The sequence below is a fragment of the Clarias gariepinus genome, chromosome 24, assembly GCF_024256425.1.
Source record: "Clarias gariepinus isolate MV-2021 ecotype Netherlands chromosome 24, CGAR_prim_01v2, whole genome shotgun sequence".
NCBI lineage: Eukaryota > Metazoa > Chordata > Actinopteri > Siluriformes > Clariidae > Clarias > Clarias gariepinus.
In genome coordinates, this window is record NC_071123.1 from 14,677,649 (window position 1) to 14,703,988 (window position 26,340).

General features: G+C 39.7%; 1 protein-coding gene across 5 annotated transcripts in view; it reads right to left on the reverse strand.

Moving 5' to 3' along the window:
* dab2ipb (DAB2 interacting protein b) overlaps positions 1–26,340 on the reverse strand; it is a 137,515-nt gene that overhangs the window by 18,641 nt on the left and 92,534 nt on the right. For all 5 annotated transcript variants that reach the window (XM_053484928.1, XM_053484931.1, XM_053484929.1 and 2 more), the window contains 4 exons: positions 19,376–19,529; positions 18,116–18,214; positions 15,227–15,781; positions 2,280–2,424 (listed from right to left, as the gene is read on the reverse strand). In XM_053484928.1, the coding sequence (XP_053340903.1) occupies positions 2,280–2,424; positions 15,227–15,781; positions 18,116–18,214; positions 19,376–19,529 (953 nt within the window). The remainder of the gene's footprint in view (positions 1–2,279; positions 2,425–15,226; positions 15,782–18,115; positions 18,215–19,375; positions 19,530–26,340) is intronic.

Genomic DNA, 26,340 nt, shown 5'->3' on the forward strand with positions numbered 1-26,340 from the left:
ATTTATATTGTATATTGGACATTTGGAGATAAAGCATATCTATGAAGGATGTTCAAGTCAAACCAGGACTTGTGATAAAATTGTTGGTGAAAAATAAAACTGATTGATGTTTACAGAATGCCATATATCCATAAATATATCCGTGAGTATATCCGTGAGTATATCCAAGCATGAGTGAAAAACTGGGATTAGTGCATTAGTGTAGCAGGGGATTAAATAGCGAAATAAAGAGAGTTTTTACTGTCGTAACTTCGAAAGTCGCGGTTTAACTTGAACGCACCTCGTAAATTCAATTAAATTGAAAGGTTTCAATTAAAATGTGTTTTTTGTGCACAAACATACAAATTATTCAGAGAGCTACAGAAACTATGCTTTGAAGTGATCTGAAGGGAATTATACATACAATACATTTTATTTCCTCCTTAAAGCAGAGGGATGCTCGCTGACACTGGATAAAATCTATGAGAAATAAAAAGCCGGTCGTATTTTCCCTTTAAACTGCCGTAGATCGACTGTCCATCCATTAACGTAAACAATATGCATGAAAAGGTTAAATGGCGTTATATAATTCCAGCCTATATATTTTGTACAGCACAAAGCAGCTTAACTATGAGAACAAGCCACGGCTGCAGTGTAGGACGACAGCGTGTCTACTACTGTAGGATTGATGAGTGTCACATAGCTGATGCTTAGCCACAGAGACTCATCTGGTGCTGATCATTTTATTGATTTCATCTGCCTCGGTCGCTGTTCCAATCATCGGCACGGTAAAAAAGTTCTCCCTCTCAAGTAATCAGCACACACACACACACACACACATATACACAAACAAAAAGACGACATATTTAGGTCCTGTCCTTGATGTCGTCCTTTTCTGTGCCTCTCAGTCAATCTCGAGGAGCAAGCTGTTCAATAATTCAGCCTAGCTTCACAAGTCGCGTTAATTGGAGAAAAACAGCTCTACATTATTCAGCACTGCCAAATGTAGTCCTAATGGAAACCTTAAGGGAGATACACAGACTGGCACAGGCATTGGATCTCTCTCTCTCTCTGTCTGTCTCTTATTAGGTCCCCTGGTGCAGGCGGAAATAGTGTGAAACTTACAGCTGTATTTTTCTTTTCAGATAAACAGAGATAAGTTTTTTTTTGTTTGTTTCTGGCTTGCAAATGCAGTCATTATTTGGGTTCTACATGAGAGTAAGGGTCATCTACTTATGTGCGTGTATATTTGAAAAAAAAAAAAGACAGTCTATTAGCAACATGGAGGAAAAATTCAATCAGCTTCCATTAAAAATATATTAATAAATTCTATGAGCAACACCTCTATGATCAAATATTATTATAATATTGCCTTAATTATGACCCAAGAATCTATACTGATTACACTAAATGTTCTGATTATGTACTGGGGATTACACAAAATGCCCTAATAAGGGAATCTGCTATAAAAATAGTTAAGCGTGTTGATGACGGTGTCCAGGACAGATTTATTTTCAGATGCAGCTTGTCTCCGTTCCAAGATTTTTAAAACAAGGTCACCTACTTTGTAAAGAACAAAAACAGCAAATGAAATGGAGATGTTGCTGTAGATGCTAGAGACGCAACTCACCAGGGATTGCACAATCCGATGTTTACGATAGCTAGGTGTCGATTCGATCTGTATTGCGATATCGTAGGTATCAGGACTTTATAAACATTACAATTTGAAATAATTGCCCCCTGTATCTTCTATACTGCTTATCCTGTACAGGGTCACTAGGGGGTGGAGCACAAGGAGCAGAAGGTGGGATACTTACAATTGGACTGGGTGCCAAGGTATCTCAAGACACACACTACGGGCAATTTGGAAATGCCAAATAAACTAATCTGCATGTCTTTGGACCATGGGCGGAAACCAGAGGCAACTCACCAAGCACAGGGAGAACATGCAAACTATATGCAATCAGACCAAATATATTAAAATTTTATTGAAAAAAATAAATAAATTGGAGTCAGTGTGGCGATGCATGTATCACCATCGCGATACCTAACTGAACTGAATCGTCCCAAACCTCTAGTGGATAATATGTTGAACAAAATGACATGATAATTCATTTATAGTTATTATACCGTTATTCATTACTTTTAACATTAACTTGACATTTGACAGACAGACCGGAAAACACAAAGTTCACCAAACTGGCACTGCAGACTCCTTCCATAACCTATTCAAATAACTGCCATGACGTCTGGTTGCATGAGCAGGTTCCTGGTTTCGCAGCATGCTTTCCAGGTCTTACCCAGTGCATCCTGAAGATATTTCTGGCCCACGAGTTTAAGGTACTCCTCGATGGCTTTGGTGCCCAGCGTGTTCTCGCGAAAGATCAAGTGCTCGTTCTCGCCACATCTGTCCACCTCTGACATCATCAGGTCCGTCAAGAAGTCCTGAACAAACAGACAAACATCAAAGTTAACAAAAACACGACCTCATTCACATTCATTCCGAGACAGTATGAAAGCTCCACTTTTTTTTTAAGAATAAACCAATTAGGTTTAGAAGTGAATGCTAATCTTACTGTCATGCCACGTAATGTCATGTCAGGCTCTTGATATGATTCTAGGTCACACTGTTCCTCTGCAAATCTTAAGTAAGCAGGAATAAAGCAAACTTGTTTTGCTGAAACAACACTCGTGCTGACGTTGAAGTTATGCAAATATACATTATCATTAAAACAACAGCAACGGAAAACAAGAACGAGCTTGGCGGCTCATGTACAGATCCGTCCTAATCAAAGCAAACCAGCAGGAAACCAATCAGGGGAAATTTTTTATTTTAGACAGGATGCACACACTGGTTCCCAAAACATGCTCAAACAACATAACGGAGCTGCGCGTGACCCTGCGGATTCAAAGTCATTTATTATTTATGCAATATTTCATGTTTATCTGTATGCACAAGCCCCTGGTGGAAATCACACACCCGCTCACACACACTGCATACACGGGTTTAAGATGTGCACATTTGACTAATATATTAAACCAGAAAGGCTTGGGTCAGGAGTTTTTTTTTTCTGTAAAGTTATTCTGTGAGCACAATATTCAAGTTTCTGACCGGAGTCACAGGAGGAGATCGACGTGAGCAGAATTTTAGTATTATTTCTGGTTTACAGGTTTCATAAGTTATTGCTTTCGATTTCATGACTATAAACTGAATTGACCGAATGGCTTTTATTTAATGCCAAAATAAAAAAACAAACATATAAATGCTTTTGATAGTTAAACAAATATATATTTACAGTAGAACCAACGATTGTAACATTTCAGGTTCCGGTGGCTGAAAATACAAGAATTAAAAAAAAAATAGTTACATTTTGTAACAATTTCCTAGCTACAACTTTGGGGCATTATTGTAAATGAGGCCCTGTTGTATACAGTATATACTGTAAAACATAAAAGTACTGACAAGTTTAGTGAATAACATTGATGAAAGGGATGTCTATAGAAGCAGGAAAAATCTTTAACAAATGCCACGTTGTGATGGCTGGAAAGCTGGGTTTGAGCATTTCCAAAACAGTAGGTCTTCCTGGGTGTTCCTGGTACAACCTACTAAAAGTAGTCCGAGAATGGACGACCAGTGAACTGGGGACTGTCCAGGGTTCATTAATCCGCATTGGAAGCCAAAGGTCGCCTGTTTGTTTGGGACGATCATACAGAAGAGCGACTGTCTGAGAAAGTTATTCTTGGTTATGATAGAAAAGTGTCAGAACCCACAGTGCGTCAGAGCTTGCTGTGTGCTTTTACGCAGCCACAGACTGGCCAGAGTGCACATGCTGACTTGGCCACTGTCGACTGCTGAATCGGCATGTGAACATCAGAACTGGACCATGGAGCAATGGATGAATGTGACCTGGTTTGATGGATCACTTTTCGTTTTACATCATGTGGTATTAGAGGAAGAAGTAATGCCAGTAGAGGCACTGTGATGCTCTGGGCAATGCTATACTGAAAAGCCCGAATCCAGGCATTTAAGCTTCTCTCTAAGCAGGTTACTGCGCCCTGTCGCACATGAAAATCAATTAGGAACGGCTTGACATGACAGAGTTGACGTCCCAAGACCGCGATCTGACTAAGATGTCCCGGACTAACGAGTCTGATCCATGAACGGCCCACAAATTGTCCACAATTATCGTTTTAAGTAATCGACGGTTAATATGTCCGACACTTTATCAGTTTATACATACATGACAAGTTTTGTAACCGCGCAACGATATACATGTTAGTTTCTGTTCTGGCTTGCTACAGCCGCTATAAACAGTACTTCCTGTTCTAGCATCTCTTTTCTCTCTTCCTTGAAGTTAATAATACAGCAGGTCATGTTCATGAGAAAGCACAAATAAACGCAGAGCTTCATCACTGACACTAGAGACGCCTTTCAAAGATAGCTGGCTCATAACAAACGGCGCCATATCAGCGAATACGGAGCAGAACGCAGTTCCGACCAATCAGAAGCCAGCATTCATGTGCACTGAGATATAATTAGAGCAACTCCATAATGCAAATACTAATACGCTGATATGGCAACATAGGAGGAAACTGCGTAGGTTTCATTTGATTAGTATGCAATGGGTCACATTTCTGTTCTGCTTCTCTTATTACGCTGCATCCTGCATCGTCTCACTCGCTTTCTCTTTATTCAGCCTCTTTTTATTGTCCATCCTGTCTCCCGCTCTCCCTGCCGTCATGACGCAGCACAAATGTAAATAGCGTCATGCCGAATATTTCCTCCAGAACTCTGTGTTTTATGCCTGAAATCAAGGTGTTATGTAACACTTTTTTTTGGTAATCTCAGTAGGGAGGAGATACACCAAACTAAAACACACATCTCTGAAGACCTCATCCAGGATCTATTCACTCCGATCTTAAAAACAGTCCTGAACTCACGACCGAACAGGGGTTTGGAGGGAGGGAGTAAACATGGAGTATTTCTGGACACATGTGGGCTAGCATTCGAGCCATCTGGGTTTATTTGTAGGTATGACTAACTGGGTGTTAGAAAAGAAGCTAGGGTGAAACCGGCTGTGCAGACAGAACAAGTACTGTAGATGGCCACTTGAATAGAGACACCTGCGCTCGTTGCTGGTTCATGCAGTTATTTAATCAGCCAATCACGTGGCAGGAGAGCCTTGTACGGAATTGAGCAGATACAATTCAACGGCTTTAGGTCGTCAGTTCTTAGGCTTTAGAATGGTGGAACCAAAAAAGATATCCAAGGAAAAGTTTTCCAGGTAGAAATAGCTTGTTGATAGAGGTTGAAAAAAAAAGAACCCACTAAGCACTGGGGAAAAAAAACATGCATTCAACCTCTCAACCCCCTAAAATGGTGACAAATGTTTTACTCTTACAGGCTGCAAAGTGTCTAAAGATACAGTACGAGTTGTAAGAACCTCAGCAGCGACCTCATTTCCCCTCTCGTCTATTCCAACCACTCAACATCACCAGTAGAAGTTAAAGCTTCTTCACCAGCCTGAATATCATCCGCACCTGTTTCTCTCTGGTTCATGCCTTAAGTTAGATGTTTTTTTTTAATGCATACATGATTCATAGATCACTGTGTGACGTTCCTCTCAAACCGGTCAGGTACAGGCATGAGTACAGGAAAATGAGTCTTTCAGGAAGCCTGGAGAGCTATTCCTTCATACTTCATTAAAAGGGAATACAAGAACATCTGGAGGCAAAACATGAAGGAATGAGGAATTGTTGAGAAAGTGTGGATGATAGTGAATGTTTAGTTCCACATGTTGTATTTCTGAACCGCAATAGACGGTATGCTGAGCATAAATAAGCATTTATTTACTAGAACATTTAAATCGGACGAAGGTGGAAAGAGCACCGTGATTAAAAGAAAAGGGAAAAACAGGGTTAAAAGCCAGGCAGGAACATTAACAGCTGGTTAAATGATTAGTCATGGAAGTGTTTCTATTTGTTTTGTTTTTTTTCTTCAGCCAAGAAGCAGCTCATAAGCTACGTGTGGATTTAACAAGTGTGTAACGTGTCACTGGTCTGGTTTGAACCGTGACTCACTTCATTCATTCACTGTTGGTTTTCTAATTGGGAATTTAACATTCAGGACATTTTCCCATCTTCCCATCCAAGTGTTCTTGGGATGGACTCGCGATCCAACGTAACCCGGCCAGGAAACCTGCTTTAAGCAGGTTTTTATGACAGTATATACAGCATTTCACTTACAGATAGGACTCCCTTACAGAAAGCAGCATAGTTCTTGTATCAATATCATGTCAAGGGCAGATCTGAATACTTTAAACATCACAACTATACTTATAACCGCTCATCCTGTTAGAGGCTCGTGGGAGGCCAGGAGACTCCCAACCGACAACCTCTATTCATCTATCAGACATCGTAACCAGAAGTCATGTAAATACAGATCTTTTTTTATTTCCCATACTACCTCTTCAAACCACGCATATACAGTATACAGTACAACCATGTTCACGCAGCTCGGAGGATACACACTAATCATAACCAGCCAGTCTATATTGCTATCTGAAGGGATCAGCTAAACCGCACTTCATCGGCAAATCAGACAGGAAGGCAAACACGCAAACATATCGGCGCCCACAATGAATAAATAAATCATAATCTAGGTGAACAAAAAGTAGGAAGGAAAGAAGGTTTTTTTTTAAAAAAAAAAAAAAAAAAGCAAGGAGGGAGATAAACAAGATGCAGGAGACTTAATAAAAAAATGTGACGGAAGGATTAAAGAAAGGATAAAATCCTGGAGCCTCCCGGTGACTGCATGGCCTGGCGGTGAAAACTAATAAAGGCAAGACCATCTGACAGGCACCAGCAATAATATGTGTGTGTGTGTGTGTGTGTGTGTGTGTGTGTGTGTGTGGACCTGGGAAACAAGAGTTGCTGATAAGGCTTAAGCAGCCCATTCCTGGTGTGTGTGCGTATGTGTGTTTGTGTATGTGTGTGTGTGTGTGTGTGTCTGTGTCAAAAACGCACCGCCGTGCCTGCCTGTTACAGACCACAGATACTCTATGGAGATTTCTTTCTAAAATAGGTTAATAAAGTTCGTCTCAATGGGAATGTCATACCATACCATACAGTACCATATACCCCCATCAAACACATCCTTTAACCTCAAAATTAATGTTTCGATCATGTTGTCATGAAGTATTTATGTAGGTATGAAGTAGATGTTTTTTTGTAATTTTTTTTTACACTTTCCCCTAGATGATGTTAAATCTTCCAGGATTATCTTTTGATGGTCTGCTTTATTTCTTTTCATTCCTTATATGGCTCACTAGAACCCTTCTGTTTCCCCGGAACCCTTTTGTTTCCCCGGATTTCTATAGAACATCGACCAGCTTTGATGTAGTAGACTCAGGCAATGAATTACTGCTTCCATGCCGCTTGTTCTGTGAATAAACTAGAGAACATCAGACACTGTCTTCAGTGCATGCTGTGTGTATGCGTGTGTTTGCTGTCCTTCCTGGCTGGTACTTCACAGCTAACAGTATACATATTAGAGATGAAAAAAAAAAACTATTTGGTTATGTATTATGATTTTTTCTTTACTGACTCAAAAAATGAACAAAAAAAAGTTGTTGTTTTTTTTACAGATTTTTACGTTATATGCGTACAGTATGCTCGCATCAGAGGTGGTAAATTGTTGCAGTTCCTCTATGATCCTACAGGTGGTGCTCTTCACATCCACACATCGGCAGACGGGACGGCGTCCTTTTGTTTAGAATGAGAACAAAATCTATCGATCGATTTAATCGTGATATTTATAAAATGGCAATACAAATCGAATCGGCAGCTAGGTATCGTGATAATATCGTATCATGCGCTTTCTATGAATAATACATATCGAGGTGTGACAAACAAGTCGAGCGATTCTTCCTTTATTTAAAATTTAACCATAAAGATTTCAGCATTGTATACGTTCTATAGCACAGAAAAAAAAGGGTTTTTTTTTGTTTTAAATGCAGTCAGCCTTTTTAACAAAAACATCTGTCTACCAGTTTTAAACACTTTCTTTCTTCTCCATAAGTGTAAAAAAAAAGTGTAAAACCATATTCACAGTGATGAATGGAAACATCTAACATCTATAGTGTGTGCGCGCATGTAGGGGGTGTTTATTTTACACAATCTAAGCTTGCGTGACCTTCATTCAGTCCACACGAAACACAATATAAATATCACTCTGTCTCCCTTCCTGCATTCCCATCACCCCCCTTCTTCTACAACATAGCTTTTAAGAGAACTGAACTTGTGTGTGTGTGTGTGTGTGTGTGTTGTCAAAGTGACAGTATGTGTGATAACCCTAGAGTGTATCTTGGCACTCCCAGGGCGTTGTTTTTGGTCCCTGCATGGCGAGTTGGAATGTGTTTGGGCTTCAGTCGCGGCTGTGAACCTCCTCAGTTACATTTGGACATCTGTGCTCCTTCCCTCCGCAAAAGCTTTGCCAAGAAGCAGTGGGAAACCGGCGGAGTTTCCCAAGTTCCCATGCACTTCACTTCAATTTTCTGTAACACACCTGACTCAATGAGGAGTAACTTATTACGGCGAGCTAAACTCCAGACTAAAGTCGTACTAGGATAACTCCTAGCTTCTTTCTCTTTTCTCTCTCCCCCCCCCCCACCTCTTGCTATTTCTTAGACAGACGTGAGATATTCTTTTGACTGGCTCTCAGAGCTGACAGCAGGACTTCTGGGTCAGGACTCAAGAGATACAGTGTACTGTCTGTATGTGCATGTGCGTGTGTGTGTAGGATGACTGCTAATCCCTATATCAACACTCGCCTTTCCAAAACGGATCTCACATCCGTCTAACAAACCACAATATACCTGCAGAATTATATTGCGTAGTCTATACTAGAGGTTTCACAGGAGTGCGCCGACAAGTGTGCCAGCCACGGTGATAATAACATTAAATGTCTAAAATGATTAATTGCATTAATAAATTTTACTGTAAGTGATGTAAATTTTGAAGAGTGTTAGTTAAGATTCTTGTTCGTAAGTAATGCTTGTTTAAATAAGACAGTGAAATCTGTGACTAAAAACGGCTCATTTCACTAGTAAACAATCACAATCATGTTAGTTAATGAGTCATATTTGGTAGTGTACTGTAGCTTAAGTAGGAGAAGTGCTGGGAACTTTATGTATTAAAAACAAGCATACCCACACACACACACACACACACACACACACATATATATATATATATACATGCACGCTGGTTGTCATGGTGCCAAAAGATACAAAGTCTGATGACCACCCAAAAGGATTTTGCTGCAATAACACTTTCACAAAGTGCTTTATTCCCCTTATACTACAGCAAAAAAATATTATTATATTATATTATATTATTATTATTACTGTTATAGCTACACAGCTGTTAAAAATTTCAATGAAACAAATCTTTTCCTGCTGTTATGTTATAATAGGTGTAATTATTATTTTGTAATAATGATCCAGTCATTTTCTCTAAAGGTGTATGAGACACGAATTATCACAAGTTACCAAAAAATCCATAAATCTTTCTAACCGACTTTCTTCTGTCTGAAACATGTGATGATAATAATAATAATAATAATAATAATAATACAAATAATAATAATAATAATAATAATAATACAAATAATAATAATCAGGGGCGTTCAAGTCAACCCGGGATTTGTGATGAAATTTCTTTTGACATTTACTTCAAGAACAGTACGGTAATGAGATTCTTAGACATGTCAACTGTGCAAACGTCTTAAAGAAGGCGTGCGTCTGTGAACGACAATTCCCGCTAAGGTGGCTGGAGGGCCCACAGCTGTCATTCCCGTCAACATTCAGCAAGTGGAACATCTGATCCTTGAAAAGCGACGGGTAACTTGCCACTATCTTGTGAAAAAAACGCATCTGTCTGTGGGAATTGCAAAATCTGCACAACCATCCATCACCAACACCACTGGTACATTACAGGAACTCGACTGGGAGTTACAGTTCTGACCTCGCTTCAAGCCATTTTCACATGTTTGGGTCATTAAAGGAGTTCCTGGGAGGCCAGTGTATCAGACGTGAAGCAGGCAGTCCGATCGTAGGTCCAGTGTACTGACAAAACTTTACAAGCCCTAGTGCAATACTGGGATAAGTGCATTAAAGCAGCAATAATATAAAGAAATAAAGAGAATTATTATTATTATTATTATTATTATTATTATTATTATTATGTTAAGATTATGTCTGTTGTCCATCATATATGTTCCGGTGAACTAACTGTTTATGATCGTTTATAAGCATGATGCGATTAGATCAGAGCCATTAAGACTAAAAGTACAAAACCACTGACATACTGTATCATGATGAGAAAGTGTATCACGGTGTTAATAAATTGTAATATCAGTGTATCTAGTGCATCTAAATTTATCCATCTAGATATCAGAACTGAAACATAATTACGATATGCTAATTTTCATCCATATGGTGCCAGCCATTGCTTGCATAACTATACATTTTAGCACACTAAGCGTGTGGAGAGAGACTGACACGTTCCATAGATTGTTACGGTGTGTCTGTGTGTATATGTGGCAGGACTGTTTAGGGTCTGCCATGGTGATGTGCTGCTCCGAACGGGAAATGACATCCTCTCTTTGTGAGCCTGCCTTGAAGCCCAGCAGAGCATGTGTGAGAGAGAAAGAGACAGACAGAGAGGGGGGCATGGAAGTGATGACAGGCGCAAAAAGAATGAGCAAGAACAAGAAAAGCTTAACACACAAAGAGGGAGAGCAGAAGAGGGAAGGAGCAGAGAGGAGGGGAAGGGGCAGATGGGAGTGGAGAAACATGTCCAAAGGAAATAATGACTGTAATTAAGAAGTTAATAACAGGAAAATACTCATTTTATTTAACGCGAAAACCTTTCATTAACTATTACTATGCGTGTATACTTGTACAGAAGCGTTTTTATTTTCTGTAAGAAAAATTTCAGGGTGAGTTTTAATAGGTTTGTTTACAGGAACCCTAATATTACACTAATAATAAAAATAATAGCTTAATCGAAATATAAAAACCAATCATTATAGGAATGTAAACACCTCAATCGGAGCAGTCGGTCCTGAAATTTGGTAAACCAATCAGTAGGGAAATATTATCCATGTACACGCTTAATCTGATTGTTTCTCACGTGTTGCTATAAGTATAATCTTTCTGCACATTTGCCCCTCATGGGGGTAACTTCACGTGACGAGTTTCCAGGACGGGCATTTTAAAAAGGAGACTTAATTCAGACTTTCATCCAGTGGGTCTCTGGCTGAGGTAGGAGCTCTGATTGGTTTGCATTAGCCACATAATACAGCATCTAACCAATCGTACTGTAAATGAGACCCTTCTTGTAGCCAATCATAACACAGAAGGCGGGATTTATCAGAACAGAAAAGATGGGAAGCCAAAACTAATTAAATCAGCTTAAAGAAATATTATGCATAGAAACATAGCTAATGTCCAACACTGAATAAATGGCTCAGACTGTATGAAATGGCTTCATTCAGGGACAATCTGATGATTTGGATTTATACATATTTTCTCACACATTTCATACTCATTTCCATAATTTTTTTTTCCTATTCTGTAAGGCTGCTTTGCGTTTTCGATTCTGCTAGTTTGATTCCCGGGTGATGCTGTAACCTCTCGCAGCCGGAGGCCTAGAGAGAGCTGATTGGCCGAGATCTCTCGGAGGGGAGGGATGAAAGGTACTTAGCGCTTCCAGCCAATCAGGGGCGTTTGTAAGCTCACGCAAGCAGAAAAGAGCGGATAGCGCTGTCCTCCAAGTGTGTTACGCCCCAACGATGCGTAAGTGAGCAGGTCGAAAAAATGCGACGGCTGGCGTCACGTGGTTTAGAGAAAACGCGTGATAGTCTTCGGCCCTCCCGACTGAGTGATAGTAGTAGCCTTAATGTGGGAGCCCCCTAGTGATGGGGAGAAATTGGATATGACTAAACTAGGGAGAAAATTGGTAACCCCCCCTTCCCCCCCCCCCTCAAAAAAGCACTATATAAATAAAGTTGAATTGAATTGAATTTTTGACATATAGGATAAAAACAGCGAGGATCACTCACTGCTACTTCCAAAAATCTCTGAATAGCTACAATCTCCCTACTTAACATTCCTAACATTCTCTCTATTTACTAATTACGGGGGCAATAGTCGCTGAAATGCCAAGATTCTATAATGATTGTACCGACCGGGAAACTGGGAACAGCGAGGCGCCTTTGATTCAGTTCAGAAAAGTTCAACTCGCCCCGTGGGGGACGAAATCTGCACAACATCCTAAAAGGACAGAAAAAGGCAAATCGGTTCATCAGTGTCCTGACCTTATTTGGCCTGAGATTATTTGTGGCTTTTTTTTTTTTTTATTAGATTAAAAAAATAATTAACTGCAGGCTTGCTAGCAATACTGATAGAGTTAGCAAATATGCTAAATATGCAATACTGACAGAGTTAGCAAATATGCTAAATATGCAATACTGACAGAGTTAGCAAATATGCTTCAAATAAACATTCCAGTTTACAATGTATGTAAGTACACGCACATCTTAAACTAAAATCTTTTTAAACTGAACGTGCAGTATATCTGGTGCTAATTGATCGAGACAGTGCTACACACTTACTAATTAGTTGCAATCATTCAAAGTTATTTCCCTTCAAGGGAAACTAGCTGTAAAATCTGCTGCAGTAAAATGGTTTCCCAGGCTTTAAGGCAGCTGCGTCCTAAGAGGACACGAAATCTTTTTTAGATCATCTAGCTTATTTCCAAATAGCTTGGATTACTCCAGCAATTTAACAAAAAAAAAAAAAAAAAGCTTTCACAACGAAATGCTTCTATTTAGCATGAATAATGCGCTCAGTTAATTTCACACATGGTCATGAGTCCAAGAGCAAACATGTGCGAAAGTGCACAAGAGTCAGGTTTTAACAGCTGTCCTCATAACTTACGACCTTGGAACGCTGGGGTGGTGATGTGTACAGTACGTTCGAGTTTTTAACGGGCCGTTTCCCTCTGGGCCGCTTTAAGACACGGGGTAATTAAGTCATAGTAATTAACAACCGCCGCCTAACGGGATTGGCCACGTCCCTCAGGATCCAGAATCGACTGCTGGACTGGGACAGAGAAGGCGATGGCCTTCGCGACTTGCCTTCTGTTTGCCACTGCCACTCATCCTTGTTGCAATGGTAAGGGTAAAGCGCATGCACCCAGAACAGCAGCGAGCTAATGGCATGCTAATAATGACGCTGAGGCAGAAAGTAATCTCGAAATCAGCACTTGGTGGATGATGAGGCAGAGCTGCTTCTCCTGGCCCATTGGCCATGCCTAATGACGTTGTGACACCATGAATGACAAGGTGCTACAACCTTTACAGCATAGTCTGCACCTTTCTGTGACATTTCTCAATAATATGTGTTTTTTTTGTTTAGTTTTTATTTTCAATTATTTTGGTCGCTAATCTGGCACAGCATACAAATTGGTAGCACGAACATGAAAAGTGCTGATGTACAAATATAAAACATGCTTACAGTGCAGGACATCATTGCTAATATTATGCAATAGTTATAAAATGCTAACTAATCGAAAGTCGTCCATTTTCCCGAATGCTTTATTATGTTAAGACCATCGTAACGGGCACAGATTGCATTCAATATCATTAGCATTGTACTGTACCATTTAACATTGGTCTTTGCGATGCTTATCGGACACTCAGCCAGAGCTGTTTAGCGGCGAAAATAAAGCGGAAAAGGAATGCAAATGGGAAGAATTAGGCTCTTCGGAGCTTGGCAACTTCAATGTTTATCAATTAATTTCGATCACAGGGACAAATATAACCACCAGGCTGTCTGTCAATCCTCCCACAGTAAAAACCTGTTTCATGGTTAATTTAACTGATCTCCCAAGGCTAGTTAGGATAGCAACAGGAGGGCCGGTTCGAGAGTGTTTCTGCAAATCTCTGACGAGTCCTGGACGCGCAGCTTGTACGCCGTCAGCGGTGCGCCCCTCGCTTAGCCCTGTCTTTTGTACAACAGGGGAATGACAGGGGCAGTTAATGTAGTCCAAACACGCTCTCCAAAAAAAAATGGCATATGTACGCCAGAGACATCTCCACCACCATGTATGGTTATTTCCCTAGTGTGTTTATTTCATCCCATGAGTCATCACAAATGCACTGTGTTACTGCAGTAACTGAAACTGCGCCAGTCAGACCAGACATAGCTCAGGCAGCCGATGGAGATGACAGCTGCTGACTTGGTCGCTCTCTTCTCTCTGGGCCAAAAATAAGAAGAATCAGTTATCTTGCCCTGGCGGAGGGTTTGGCAAGGTGTTAGCTCTGTAGGGATCCCTAAGGCAACAACTTCCAGCAGGAATAGTCATATACACAGATACAAAAACTGATTTTGACAAGCAGGGCCAATATTTCTGCTATTCCAACACTAACATTTCATTCATTCGTTCATTCATTCGTTGTTTGCTTTTCCTGCTGAGGGTCGCAGTAACAACACATCAACCCCAATCCACATATTCCAGCTCCATTTGGGGGACCCCCGGATGTACCAGAGAAAATCGTGAGATATAATCTCTGCAGGCTCAGGTTTGCCTCAGGGTCTCTGTACTTTGGAGCTCACCAGATACAAATCTAACTGGAACTGATCAGGGGGCAGGCTTTCGATAAACAGGCAATCCAAGATTAGGGACACAAAATGGTAAAGGCACTAACATAATAATACAGCAGACTCTCGACACCAGGTTTACAACATATTATTTCCTACCAAAGGTTAATCCACAGTAAACAAAATTCTCAATGATTCTTGCATACCTAGTTTATCTGGTTTGGGGACGTGGTGGATCTATCTAGAATAAGGGTTAATATAGGCATCAGAAAGATTCTAACCCATTCACATCTGGGGCAGTTTGGAGAAGCCAGTCCACCTCCATCCCCACCCCCAGGATGTTTGGTAGATCTGATTTGTAAAAGTGGAAGTATTCAGAAGAAACCCATAGGAAATTTGTTGAGATTGGAATTGAACCTCAGACTTTGGAGGAATCTTGACTATCAGCTAATGCACATAAGGTCCTAGTGAATTTCCGCAAAATACTTTTGAACCTTCCCCAGATGTTATTTACCAGGTTTATAAAGCTTACAAACAAAATCACATATCATTGTTTTCTTTCTTTCTTTTTATGTTACCTTGGCTTTCCCAGTGCTTTGCAGGATGTGCACTAGGGCACAAGCCATCTCCTCTTTGTTCTTGACACTGATCGCTGGTTCCAGCACAGAGCAGAGCAGCATGTAGTTGTTGGTAGTATATTCAGCAAACTCCTTATACATCTCCATTGGAAGGATGTTCATACTTTGGTAGCGCGCCTTTACCCGGATCGTAGGTCCCGCCGTCTTCCCCTTCCCTGGGTTCGGTGTGTTAACGGGGTACCACTTCTCAACAAGTTGTCTACTGGTCACACTTTCTACTGGGATGTTTACCAGTCCCACATAGTTGTTCTTGTCTTTTTTCTTCTTCTTGTCCGAGTCCCTGTAGACGTGGACAGTGATGTTTTGGACAGCAGGCAGGTTGGTGAACTCAAAGTGCTCTCCCCAGAAGATGTTGTCTGCTTTCAGCTTGCAGGAGGTGCGGGCATAAAGGGCATCATCCAGGCACAGCTCGCAGAAGTACTTCTTCTTGGGCGGTAGGTCTTTGGCTTCGATCACCCAGAGCCGAAGGGTGTTCTCTACCCGACGGCTGTTGTCCTAGAGACAAGAGCAGAGACAGAATGAGGTCAGAGATCCACTGACTCATGGTGGTAGGTATGTGGTATACTGTAATATTCAGCTTTGCTAGTTTGGATTCTACTGCAGTTGGAAATACTACTCTGCATCTTAGCTCTTACAAATCATTCTCAATATGAAATGGGGTTTGTCAATCTGTCTCTTAAGGTGCCAGAAGTTATAGAAAATATGAAATCATAGCATGCCTTATTTTATTATTTATTTTTAGTACTTTGCAATAATATTGTAAACCAGTCAGACAGTTATTGAAAATAAAAGCAAAAAAAATAAAATAAAAATGCATACATTTAATCCAAGAGTAAAACTAAACCATTAAAGCTGGAGTCGCTAAATGTGGATTTTCTCTGGCCCTATAACTCAATACACTTTTCCAGTTAAATTAAAATCACATCAAATCTAAAAAATGCTTGCATTTGAAATCATTAGAAAAAGGCTGAAAGACATAAAATATTCTTGTGAACAGTAAAAAAAAAAAATGCTGTCATTGACTATTAGGCTAAAAAAGATGCATGCTGCAACGCTGAGTTTTGGGTGGTGGGGGAAGCCAGCGAATGATGAGAATGTAAATGAGGAAGAATCTGTGATGAAATGCAGAAATACACCTCAGCAATTCAGTTTTAAATAAGTTGGGCATATCACTCTTAAGCTTGTTAAGCAGGAGGAGTCTTTCTTGAAGACTGTACTTATTGATGTGGGAAATTCTTGAAATGAATTCCAGAGACCTTCAACGAATATATCATGTGGTAGAAGGAGAATGGGCAGATGGGGCGACTTGGGACCAAGGGGAAGAGTGTATAGGGAATGGGGTTGTGACATCAAGAGCACAAGGCATTACAGGATTAATGATGCGGAAGTTACAATAGGTACTGAGTAGTAAAATCATTGGAGGCAGGCGGTGAAGGGGTAGTTGTGTGGCGGTTGCGGACGTTGAGTAGTGGTTATATTATCCAGCTGACAAACACAGTGAAATGGTGACCACCCATGTCAGATCGATGAATCCTTAAAAGAGTAACCATTTGATATCTTATGTAGAACCAAAGGGCAACCTCTGGTTCTGAAAAAAATATTTCAATGCAAAAACATGTAGTTCCTTAAATGACCACTAGGCAATGTGAGTCAATCCACATGGAACGCCATAATAAAACAGCCAACTTCACTACAGAAAAAAGCGTTGGCAAAAAAAACAGGTAGAAGTGTTCCAACTAATAGCCAGGCACCGTTTGCTCTGCCCATTTGCCCATTTATGGATTAACTGGGATTTAGATGGCGTCAGCTTCTGCCATGATGGCGACGACCAAAGCTCCCACACCAGAGCTTCGTAACTGCTCTTTAGTAAACCTACGGGTGACGTCACAGAGGGTTTGTCCAGTTCTTTTTTCATGCAGTCTATGTGCCGAACCCATAACTATATAAAGAAACCCGAAGAAGCTTTTATTCTTGAGGGTGAAATATACCATCCTTTTTTTTTAAACAAGGCTGACTTTAGAAGTTTAAAAAAAAAACTCTGTTTCATTTGCTGCTTACTGCTACGACTAGACGGCTAGATGACTACTGTTTTAGATCATTTCATGTCCCTGCTATAAAGTGAAAAGGTAAAGGCTGCATAAATACCTGATGACATCATTTGGTAGTTAAAGTCATTCCCATGGTGAGAAAGCCTGCTCGAAAAATGTAGCCTTTCCAGAACGTGTAGCTTTCACAGAAGGATGGTTTAAAGTGGTACAAGTGTAAAGCTTCAGCTGATTAATATTTAATATCATAATATCATTTCACCACATGAAAGGCTGCCGCTGAAGTCAACATTAACTGAAAATGGTAAACGTCTGGCAGGGATGCGACTTTGATGTCACAACTTGAATGCTCTGGTTATCTCTGTTTTTACTTGCATGTAGAAAAAAAAAAAACCTGCCTGCAGGCGACGACATAAAAATGCATGAACAGGGTGGGGCTTTCAGTTTTGCAATTTGGATTTCAGGTGTTCCATAACAACCGTCATTACAACATAGACTAATTGCTCCAACAGAAGCAGGCTCGTATTTCAGCCTAATCTGTCATTACAATCTTGCAAGAACAATCTGCTTGTAATGGATATTGGTTTGTGTCCAAGTGTCCTAAACGTTTATGAAAGGACGCATCCTGAACATCACTCAGCTAATTAGGGCCCAAGGTGTAAATCAGTTCAAGTTTGTTTTTGTTTTTTTAGTTTAGGACAGAAAAGCCTGTTTCTGCACGGCAAACAACTCCATGCTCTTCATTGGTGTGACAGGAAGCAACACCGCCACGCGTGTGGTCTACCTTGTTTGGGTGAACGGCTCGTCTGAGGTTCTCCATCCATTTGTCTCTCTCGGCGGCCGAGCGACATGAGAAACACTTGCTTCCTGTTGAGGTGCTCACCTAAAAAAAATGGCAGATATCAGCCAGTGTCAGGTTATATTTTTGAAATTTTACAGCAATTAAGTTGTAAATATGATTTTAAAATATTCAAAAGATCTTTTTACATGGTTATTAATGACTTATCAGGTTGAAGTATTAAAACAGTATATAAGTTTTTATATGTGTTTTTTTTCATATATGAACAAAAAAAAATCCCTGCAAATATTTATGTACATGCATAAAGCATGTTTAACATGTATTCATGTTGAACTGGGACCTGTGATGAAAGAAGTAAAACTGATTAACATTTACACGTTACAGTAATGAGACTCTTAGCGACAGTAAAACATTTAAATGGTGTGAACGTTTTAAAGAAGCCTGTATGTCTATGATGAATGACGATCTTGGCTGAGGTGGCTCGGACCCAACTGCAGTTGTACTCGTCAACATTCAGCAAGCGGAACCCTTGATCCTTGAAAATGGATGGATAACTTGTTCCCAGCTTGCAGAAGAGGCGCATCTGTCTGTAGGAACTGTACAGACAATCATTCACTAACACCACTTGCACGTTACAGGAACTCGCTCTAATCGTTGGGTGGTTAAAGGAGTTCCTCGGGCACGTGAAGCAGGCAGTCTGATCATGGCTCTGGCGTAATGAAAACCTTTCTACCTTGATGGGATCCGAGCACTAGTGAAACATTAGGATAAGTACATTAGTGTAGGAGAGTATTATATAGAGACATAAAGGGAGGTTTTACTCTCTTCTGTTTTCCATACAATCAAAAGTCCAGGTTCGACTCAAACGCCCATTGTGAAAATAAACATTATGAAAAAAGTGGATTGTAAGAAATGGGAGACTGTTAAGAAAGGGAATGGCTAACACATTTTCAGACCAAATTAGGTTTGAAAATCTAAATGCGTCTGCACATTATGAATGTCACACCCACTTATTTTTGGCCTCCTCCACCTAATTCATCATAATGCGTTCACGTATGAGTACTAAAAAAAAGTGCACTGCACCCAAACAGACATCCTGAAGTTTTTTTCTTTTACGCAAATGACTTAAAAATAGCCCGCAGAATAATAGTGCAAGAATGAAATTACAGCATATGGAGCACAGCTAGAGTATGTCAACAGTACAAGATCGTGCAGGTGAATGAAGGCCTGAGTGCTCGTGGGTACCTCGAAGCAGAAGTCCTGACCAAGGATGGAGCTGTGTACGGGTTTGATGAGGACCTCCTCCTCCATGCTGAGGTCCAGAGCTTCCACTGCACTACTGGGACTGAGCAACGACTCGTGAGAGCGCGATTCTTTCAGCCTCGGCATCAAATGAGATCTGAGTGTGAGAAAACCAGAGAGAGAGAAAGAGTGACTTAGGAGTGACCATACACACGACACGACACGACACGACACGTCTTATCTTTAAACAGACACGGACAAGAGAACATAGACGAGATAGTAATCTCTTCTACACAAGTATAAGATATATAAATATCTATTACAACATTATTTTATTACACAAAACTGGCTGGACAGAATTGATTGAAACTTTTGCAGTACTTGGATATCTCAACTTTCACTTCTTTATAATAATAAGTTATAAATTAATTAATAAGAAAGACAAGCAGACATGAACGTGGGCTTCAACCTGAAATTATAATGTCACTGATTACACTAAAGCTTATTAGATTATTGTTAGCTTTTAACCATTTATACAAACTCTTCACCCATCAACTAACAGTAGTCTAAAATTTATTTTTTAACACCAATACAGTAAAAAAGAAAAAAAGTGAGCATGTTGAAAATGTTTAGATATATTTATATAATCATTATTTATGACTGATTAAAAGAAGAAAGCAGTGGCTCTCTTATAGTTTAATTCGATTTTGCATCTGACTTATTATGTAAACCCTCTTTAGTGCATTTGTCCTACAACCTATTATTTAGTAACTTTAAAAATTGATTTCTCCATTTCTTAAAACTACAAAAGGTAATATTATTACACTAAAGGCATTCGAAGTACAAAAAAAAATAATACTAATCATGTATCATCTTCGACCCATTATTCCCAGCACTTGCTGCAGATATTAAAAGCTCATATTACCTTTTCAGATCTAATTAACTATTTATGCTTCCTGCAGCACATAATTCTCGGATGAGCCGGCCGGGCTGGATATGCTGGAACTTGATGAAGGACCGTGCTAAATTTGAACGTGGTATTTTCAAAAAAAAAAGAGAGAGACGAAAATCATCCCTTCATGTGGTATGAATATGTTAATGCACATGTTCCTAATATGTTATTGTTTCTATGGCAACATCTTACACTGGGACTGGTAAGGTGAATGCTCCACATACTGTACTGTATGCGAAAACCATATAAATATCATATTTAAGTACAAATAGGAGGCAAAGAAAATGGAGAGCAGATTCCATAGAATGTGTTGGCGGTTTATTGTGTCATGATGATTCACACAAGGAAGATTTAGCAAAGCAAATTTTCTCTCGATAGCAAATTAACACCTAATCTAACAATCTAGAAATCCAGACAGCAGACGCAACACATCTAAAGCTTGAATCATAAAGACTCACGTCCACTTTTATTTGCAATTTTCTCCATGAAGTCTATATTCTTCTTTCATCACATTTTCTGATCTCCAATCCCATGTTGTCTTCTTCCTCTTTCCACTCATCTCAAATGATACCCCTCTGAGACAGTGCCCATCACTCACCCACTGAACCCTAAAAGTACTAACTAATTGCTTTAATCTGTTTGTGTGTGTGTGAATGTGTGTGTGTGTGTGTGTGTGTTCTTGTTTCCAGCTGGCGGGCATGAAACCAGTCATAAGACTTAAAGAGTGCCTGGAACCCTAGGGTGTTCTGGATGGATCCCTTTTCTCAATTTCTCCTAAGAGGCAAAGACTTCCTTTTTAAAGACGCATCCGAGGGGCGAAAAAAACATCCGCTTCCGATATCAGTTTTCCCAACCTGGATGACACAGATGGGAAAACAACAGGAAGCGCTCATTAGAGACCCACAGGTATTCCTTGTGATTGAGCAAAAGGAAAAAGCGAACGGCCATCAATCATGACATGTGTCTGTATGACGGCAGGATATAAAAGTTTTTTCTTCTTCCGCACTACATGGGAGAAGTTTTAATTCCGTCTCTTATGTTGGAAAAGCGTTCGCTCTGAAAGTAAGCGACTGAGGCAGCGAATCAATCAAATCATGAAGCCGTGGGATTTATTTCTTTCGGCTTTCCACAGGCTTCCCATACCACTTTATCAACAGAACCTTATGAAAGAGGCGGCGTTGTCGTGTCCGTCATGACAAAGAAGATAAAGAAAGTTATTTGGAAGGTTTATTGAGAGATCTGCTGTTCCCTTCCTTGAGTTAACCAAAGAGCCATGGAAGCAACAGGAAACTAATATATGCTAACTCTCTTTACGCTAAAGCATATGATTTATATATAATTCTATTTGTTTAAATAATGTGCTTAACCTTTGAACATCTGAATCACATCCAGTAGCACCATAGAATGTTTGCATTTTTTAAGAAAAAGCTTCCTTGCTGCACAAAAAAAAGTTGGAGACAAACAGAGGTGCTCTCTAAAGAAGAGACGTCACATCGAAGGTGGTGCTATTTCCTTCGAAAGGCTTTGTGGGTTCGGAATTGGATCAGTAGCCTGAAATATCCAATAAAACGGTTAACCGATGCAACACGACACGGAAACCGAGATCTAATGAGATCCCTCGGTGAAAAATTCCGTGCTTGATTGTATACAATCTAAACAAACCCCCGCAGTGTGATTGATGTGATGCGCTATTCTTAGAGAGGACCCTGGTGTGCTTGCTTGTGTGCTCCACTGTATATGAGCAATTCAACAAATGTTAATCTTCACAAATGTCTTAATCCAGTCAGAATACCAGTTGGTGTTCTATTTCCATACCATGTTCATTTCTCGCACTTTAGGTCAAATGGGGCAGGTCTTGTGCTGCCCCAGCCCTGACAATTAATGCTGCCAATGTTAACAAATTTTATTGTATAGCAAATGAACCCTGGCAAACTGTAAGCAAATGAAGCGTACTGTATCTCAAGGCTGACTCATGCTTTTGCATCAAGCCTATGCCGTAGGTCTTGCCCATACTGAATGCCATAGATTATGCCATAGCCTGACATGCACCTCTCCAGGTAACACAGACTGCATTAACTGTGATTGGTCCATCTGACGGCAACACATTTCTAGCTTCTACGCTTCTATTTTTCAATAGACTTGAACTTAATTGTCACCATCTCCTCAACGTCTACTCCTGTTTCTGTGTTGCAGTGATCTCAGAAAAAAGTAACTGTTGTTCAACATGTGTTAGCTCCAACCCCAGCAAGATCCACTCAATTCCATTCGCGCTTGTTTGTAGTAGACAAAAACCTCACCAGAAAGAGGCAAAAGGACTCAGCACAGTGTCCATAGTAACCCCACCACCAACTAGAGCTATGCTTCCCAGCAAGGGGGTGCCAAAGATTACAGGGGGTGTACAAGCCTTTATCTGCTTTGAGGCTGTAAAGTTGTTGGAATTAGACTTACACACGTTAAATAAGATCATAACTACACACTTAAAGTGTAATTAAAAGTCTGCATAGAAAACTACATAATCACAGAGTGACGGAGCTCTCAATCCAGCACACATGTATAATGCGAAGACATAAACCAGACTTACAGTGAGAGTTATGATACATTGTAAGATATACTGTAAAGATGGGAAGAGGGAAATGTCATGTCGGCGCCGGAGCCCAATTCCCTGAACACTTTGCAATAAAGGCCGCCACGGATTCCGTTTCCGAGCTCTCTCTCGAGTTCATAGGTGGCTGATTAATGATGTACTGTAAAGCCGAGTGGGTACAGTATCTGAATGACTTACTGTATCAAGTCTTTCTGCAATGCTGACCGTCTGTCTGGTTTCATTTATGATCTTTTTTCATTGTTGTATATAAATTCTTTCGAAAAACACACAAACAAAACACCCTTTAACCAATTGCATGTTTATTCCCTCTCGCTGTCTCGCTGTCTCGCAGTGTACTCCAGGTTTTGTTTTACTCTGGTAAATATTTCAAGTAGTGCACTAAAGTTGCTACAGTACATGCTGTACCTCATTCTTTGAGCTCTGGTTAAGAAAAGAACAATTAACCAGAACGAAAATATGTGTTATTATCTTTCTGCACAAAACAAGCCAAAAAATATATAGATTTATATATATAATATTAATAAATAAATAAAAGAGATGTCACAACTACCTCCCTTTCCAGGCACCAGATTCTACTATAATTTAAAGAGATGCTCAACAGATAAACTGTTAACTCGAAGTAGCCTCACTGCTCTATTTCCAGAGGAAACTTCCTGTTATGGTCTGACCATTTCTGTGTGTGTGTGTGTGTGTGTGTGTCTCAGTTTTATCAGTTGTTTGGTCATCTTGCGGTGCCGGAGCACTCAGCATAATGAGAGCTCATTACACAGAAAATAAGCTCCGAATATCGACTGCATGAGCCTCAACACAATAAAGAACATAAACAACAAGCGAGTGAGAGTGTTTTTAAAGGTAAAAAAAAAAAAACCTGTTAGAAATTATTATTTTTTGAAAAGGGAAAAAAAAAAGAGTTTTGATTACCCATAATGCATCTATGAAATATTCAGTCAGAGATGGGGGACAATCGATTCGGTTATGAATCGCGATTCTTCTGTGTGGCAGTTCACATATCGCCATATTGACTTAAAAATAGTTTTTTTTAAAACAATTTTTACATTTATAAAAAAAGATGAACAAGTCGAACAGCCAGTGACTAAAACAGCCTCAGATATGACCTCAGATCAGCCTCAGATATAACGTGGAAGACGCGCATGTTAATGCGCTCACAGCGACTTTGAAGGCGTTAAAACATTGCTGTTTCTTTATGGTCCTACAGGTGGCGCACTATAAACAATTCACACATTTTCATCCGAGGTGTGGTAGAAGTGAATTATTCGTTACATTTGTTTGGAAATAATAATTATGACAGATTTGCATTGCTCAGTAAAAGTTTAGCAAAAATTTCAATGTTAAACTCATTTAATTTATATTGATTACATCCTGCACAATTATATCAGAATCAGGGGAAATGTCAAAATGAGATATTTCTAAAATCGCGATATTTATAGCATCGCAATTTCAATTGAATCACGATATTAACGTATCAGGAGCTGATTGGTAATTCCCATCCTCACTATGTACTGTATATTATGCAGCCTAAACCATTTTTTAAAATCTAAGTTATCATGGCGTAGGTCTAACATAAGGAAACTTTTATCATTTGGGAATTGTCATTTGGGAAGACATTTAAAGTTAAAAATAAATTCCAAAAGCAAAAATGGAGAAATCTGTGCTTAAGGATTTCATTCCAATTCCACTGAAAGCCAAAAACCACCAGTCGCTGCACGTACGCATACACACAAACTACACACTGCAGTTCAGTGGGTAAGAAGCTGGCCTGCTGATTAGAAGGTCACGGATTTGAACCCCAGCACCTCTATTCTGCCTCAAATTCTCAGATGGTGGTCGTTGTGGATAAGCACATCTGTCAAAATGCTGTAAATATAACTTAAATATAAACCTGACCACAAAAAGCTAAATCTCAGCATTAGTCTTTAATCATACAGTATCTACAGCTGATTTGACTGCTTTTATTCGAAGCGTTTACGAATAAACACGTTATTTTTAACCGTGGCACATCAGTTCCAAACAACAACCTGATTAAACCACGGTATTGATACAGTGTGAGGAAATAACACAGATAACCATGTTTATATATCGGGAGGGGTGTTCAAGTCAAACCGGGACTAGTCGAGCTTGTCTACTTCTACTGTTTATACTGTACACATGTTGTTAGAAAAACAACAGCACTTCCTCATCCTGAACCTCTAAGATAGGGTGTGTGCAGTTTCAGCAGGAAGGTTATGTTGTCATCATTGCTTCAGCAATCATTCGCCTGGAAATGATTGGATCAGAGAGACAGACGGAAGAACTGGGCATGCATCAGTGTTTCTTCTCTGCTCAGGTTTTTGTATACCTTTGACCGGGACCAACATTATTAAAAATAAATAAATAAACAAATAAAAACTGACCATCTCCATGGCAACAAGCCATTGGTAATGCTTAATATGGAAAAAGACGACCAAAATCCCTGGATATTCACAGTTTGGCTGTGCTCCAAATCGCACTTCATCCTAGTGAATTGTACATATATATATATATATATATATACATATATATATATATATATATACTGTAGAGCTGACCCTAATGTATACCTCTGTACTAAATAAGAAATATACAACCATATTCTATTGTACAGTTTATATTCTACCTATGGAAATAGCTCATTACCCTATAGTAGTCTGGTCAATCTTGTGCTTTTAGTGCAGACGGTTTTGTTTGAGGCAAGGACAGTTTCAGTATTCAGTACACTAACTGCGTATTGGCTTATTTACGTTGAAGCTTCCATTACCTCTTAGCTCATAGAAAAGCAAAAGAGCACTATTTGTATGCCATTACTCTTGGCTAATCGACAAGGTTTGAGGCAAGGAGGCAATTTATATAAAAATAAACATGCTTTCTTTCCACGTTTTCCTGTAATTATGACATTCACAACGAAGAAAAAAAAAACAAATAGGAAAACAATCTTCAAAACAACCACCGAACTCTGTTCTCCGCTCTAAATGATCGCTAGCCATATTAGACTTACAGAACCAATAGGGCATGAAATACAGAAACAGTGCATACAAAGAATAAAACTGCTAATGAGTCATCGTTAAAGTACTTCTGCAAGCATTATTTGACTATTTTCACTAAAGAATAACATCACAAAAGCTTTATTTTGTTTAATGACTTGCCCAACTTTTAGTAATGCTGTATTACAGTGTACCGTGTAATGTTTAGTAATAGAGAGTGTATGTGAGTGTGTGTGTGTGTGTGTGTGTGTGTGTGTGCGCGGGCATGTGTGTATGTACTCAGGGTCACTGTGCAGTGTTACACAGCAGGTTATAAATCAGTCCAAAGAGGCTCAGTGACCCCTAACCAACAGGGTCAGAGTAACGAGACAAGCGGTCACTGAAGGGTGATTTA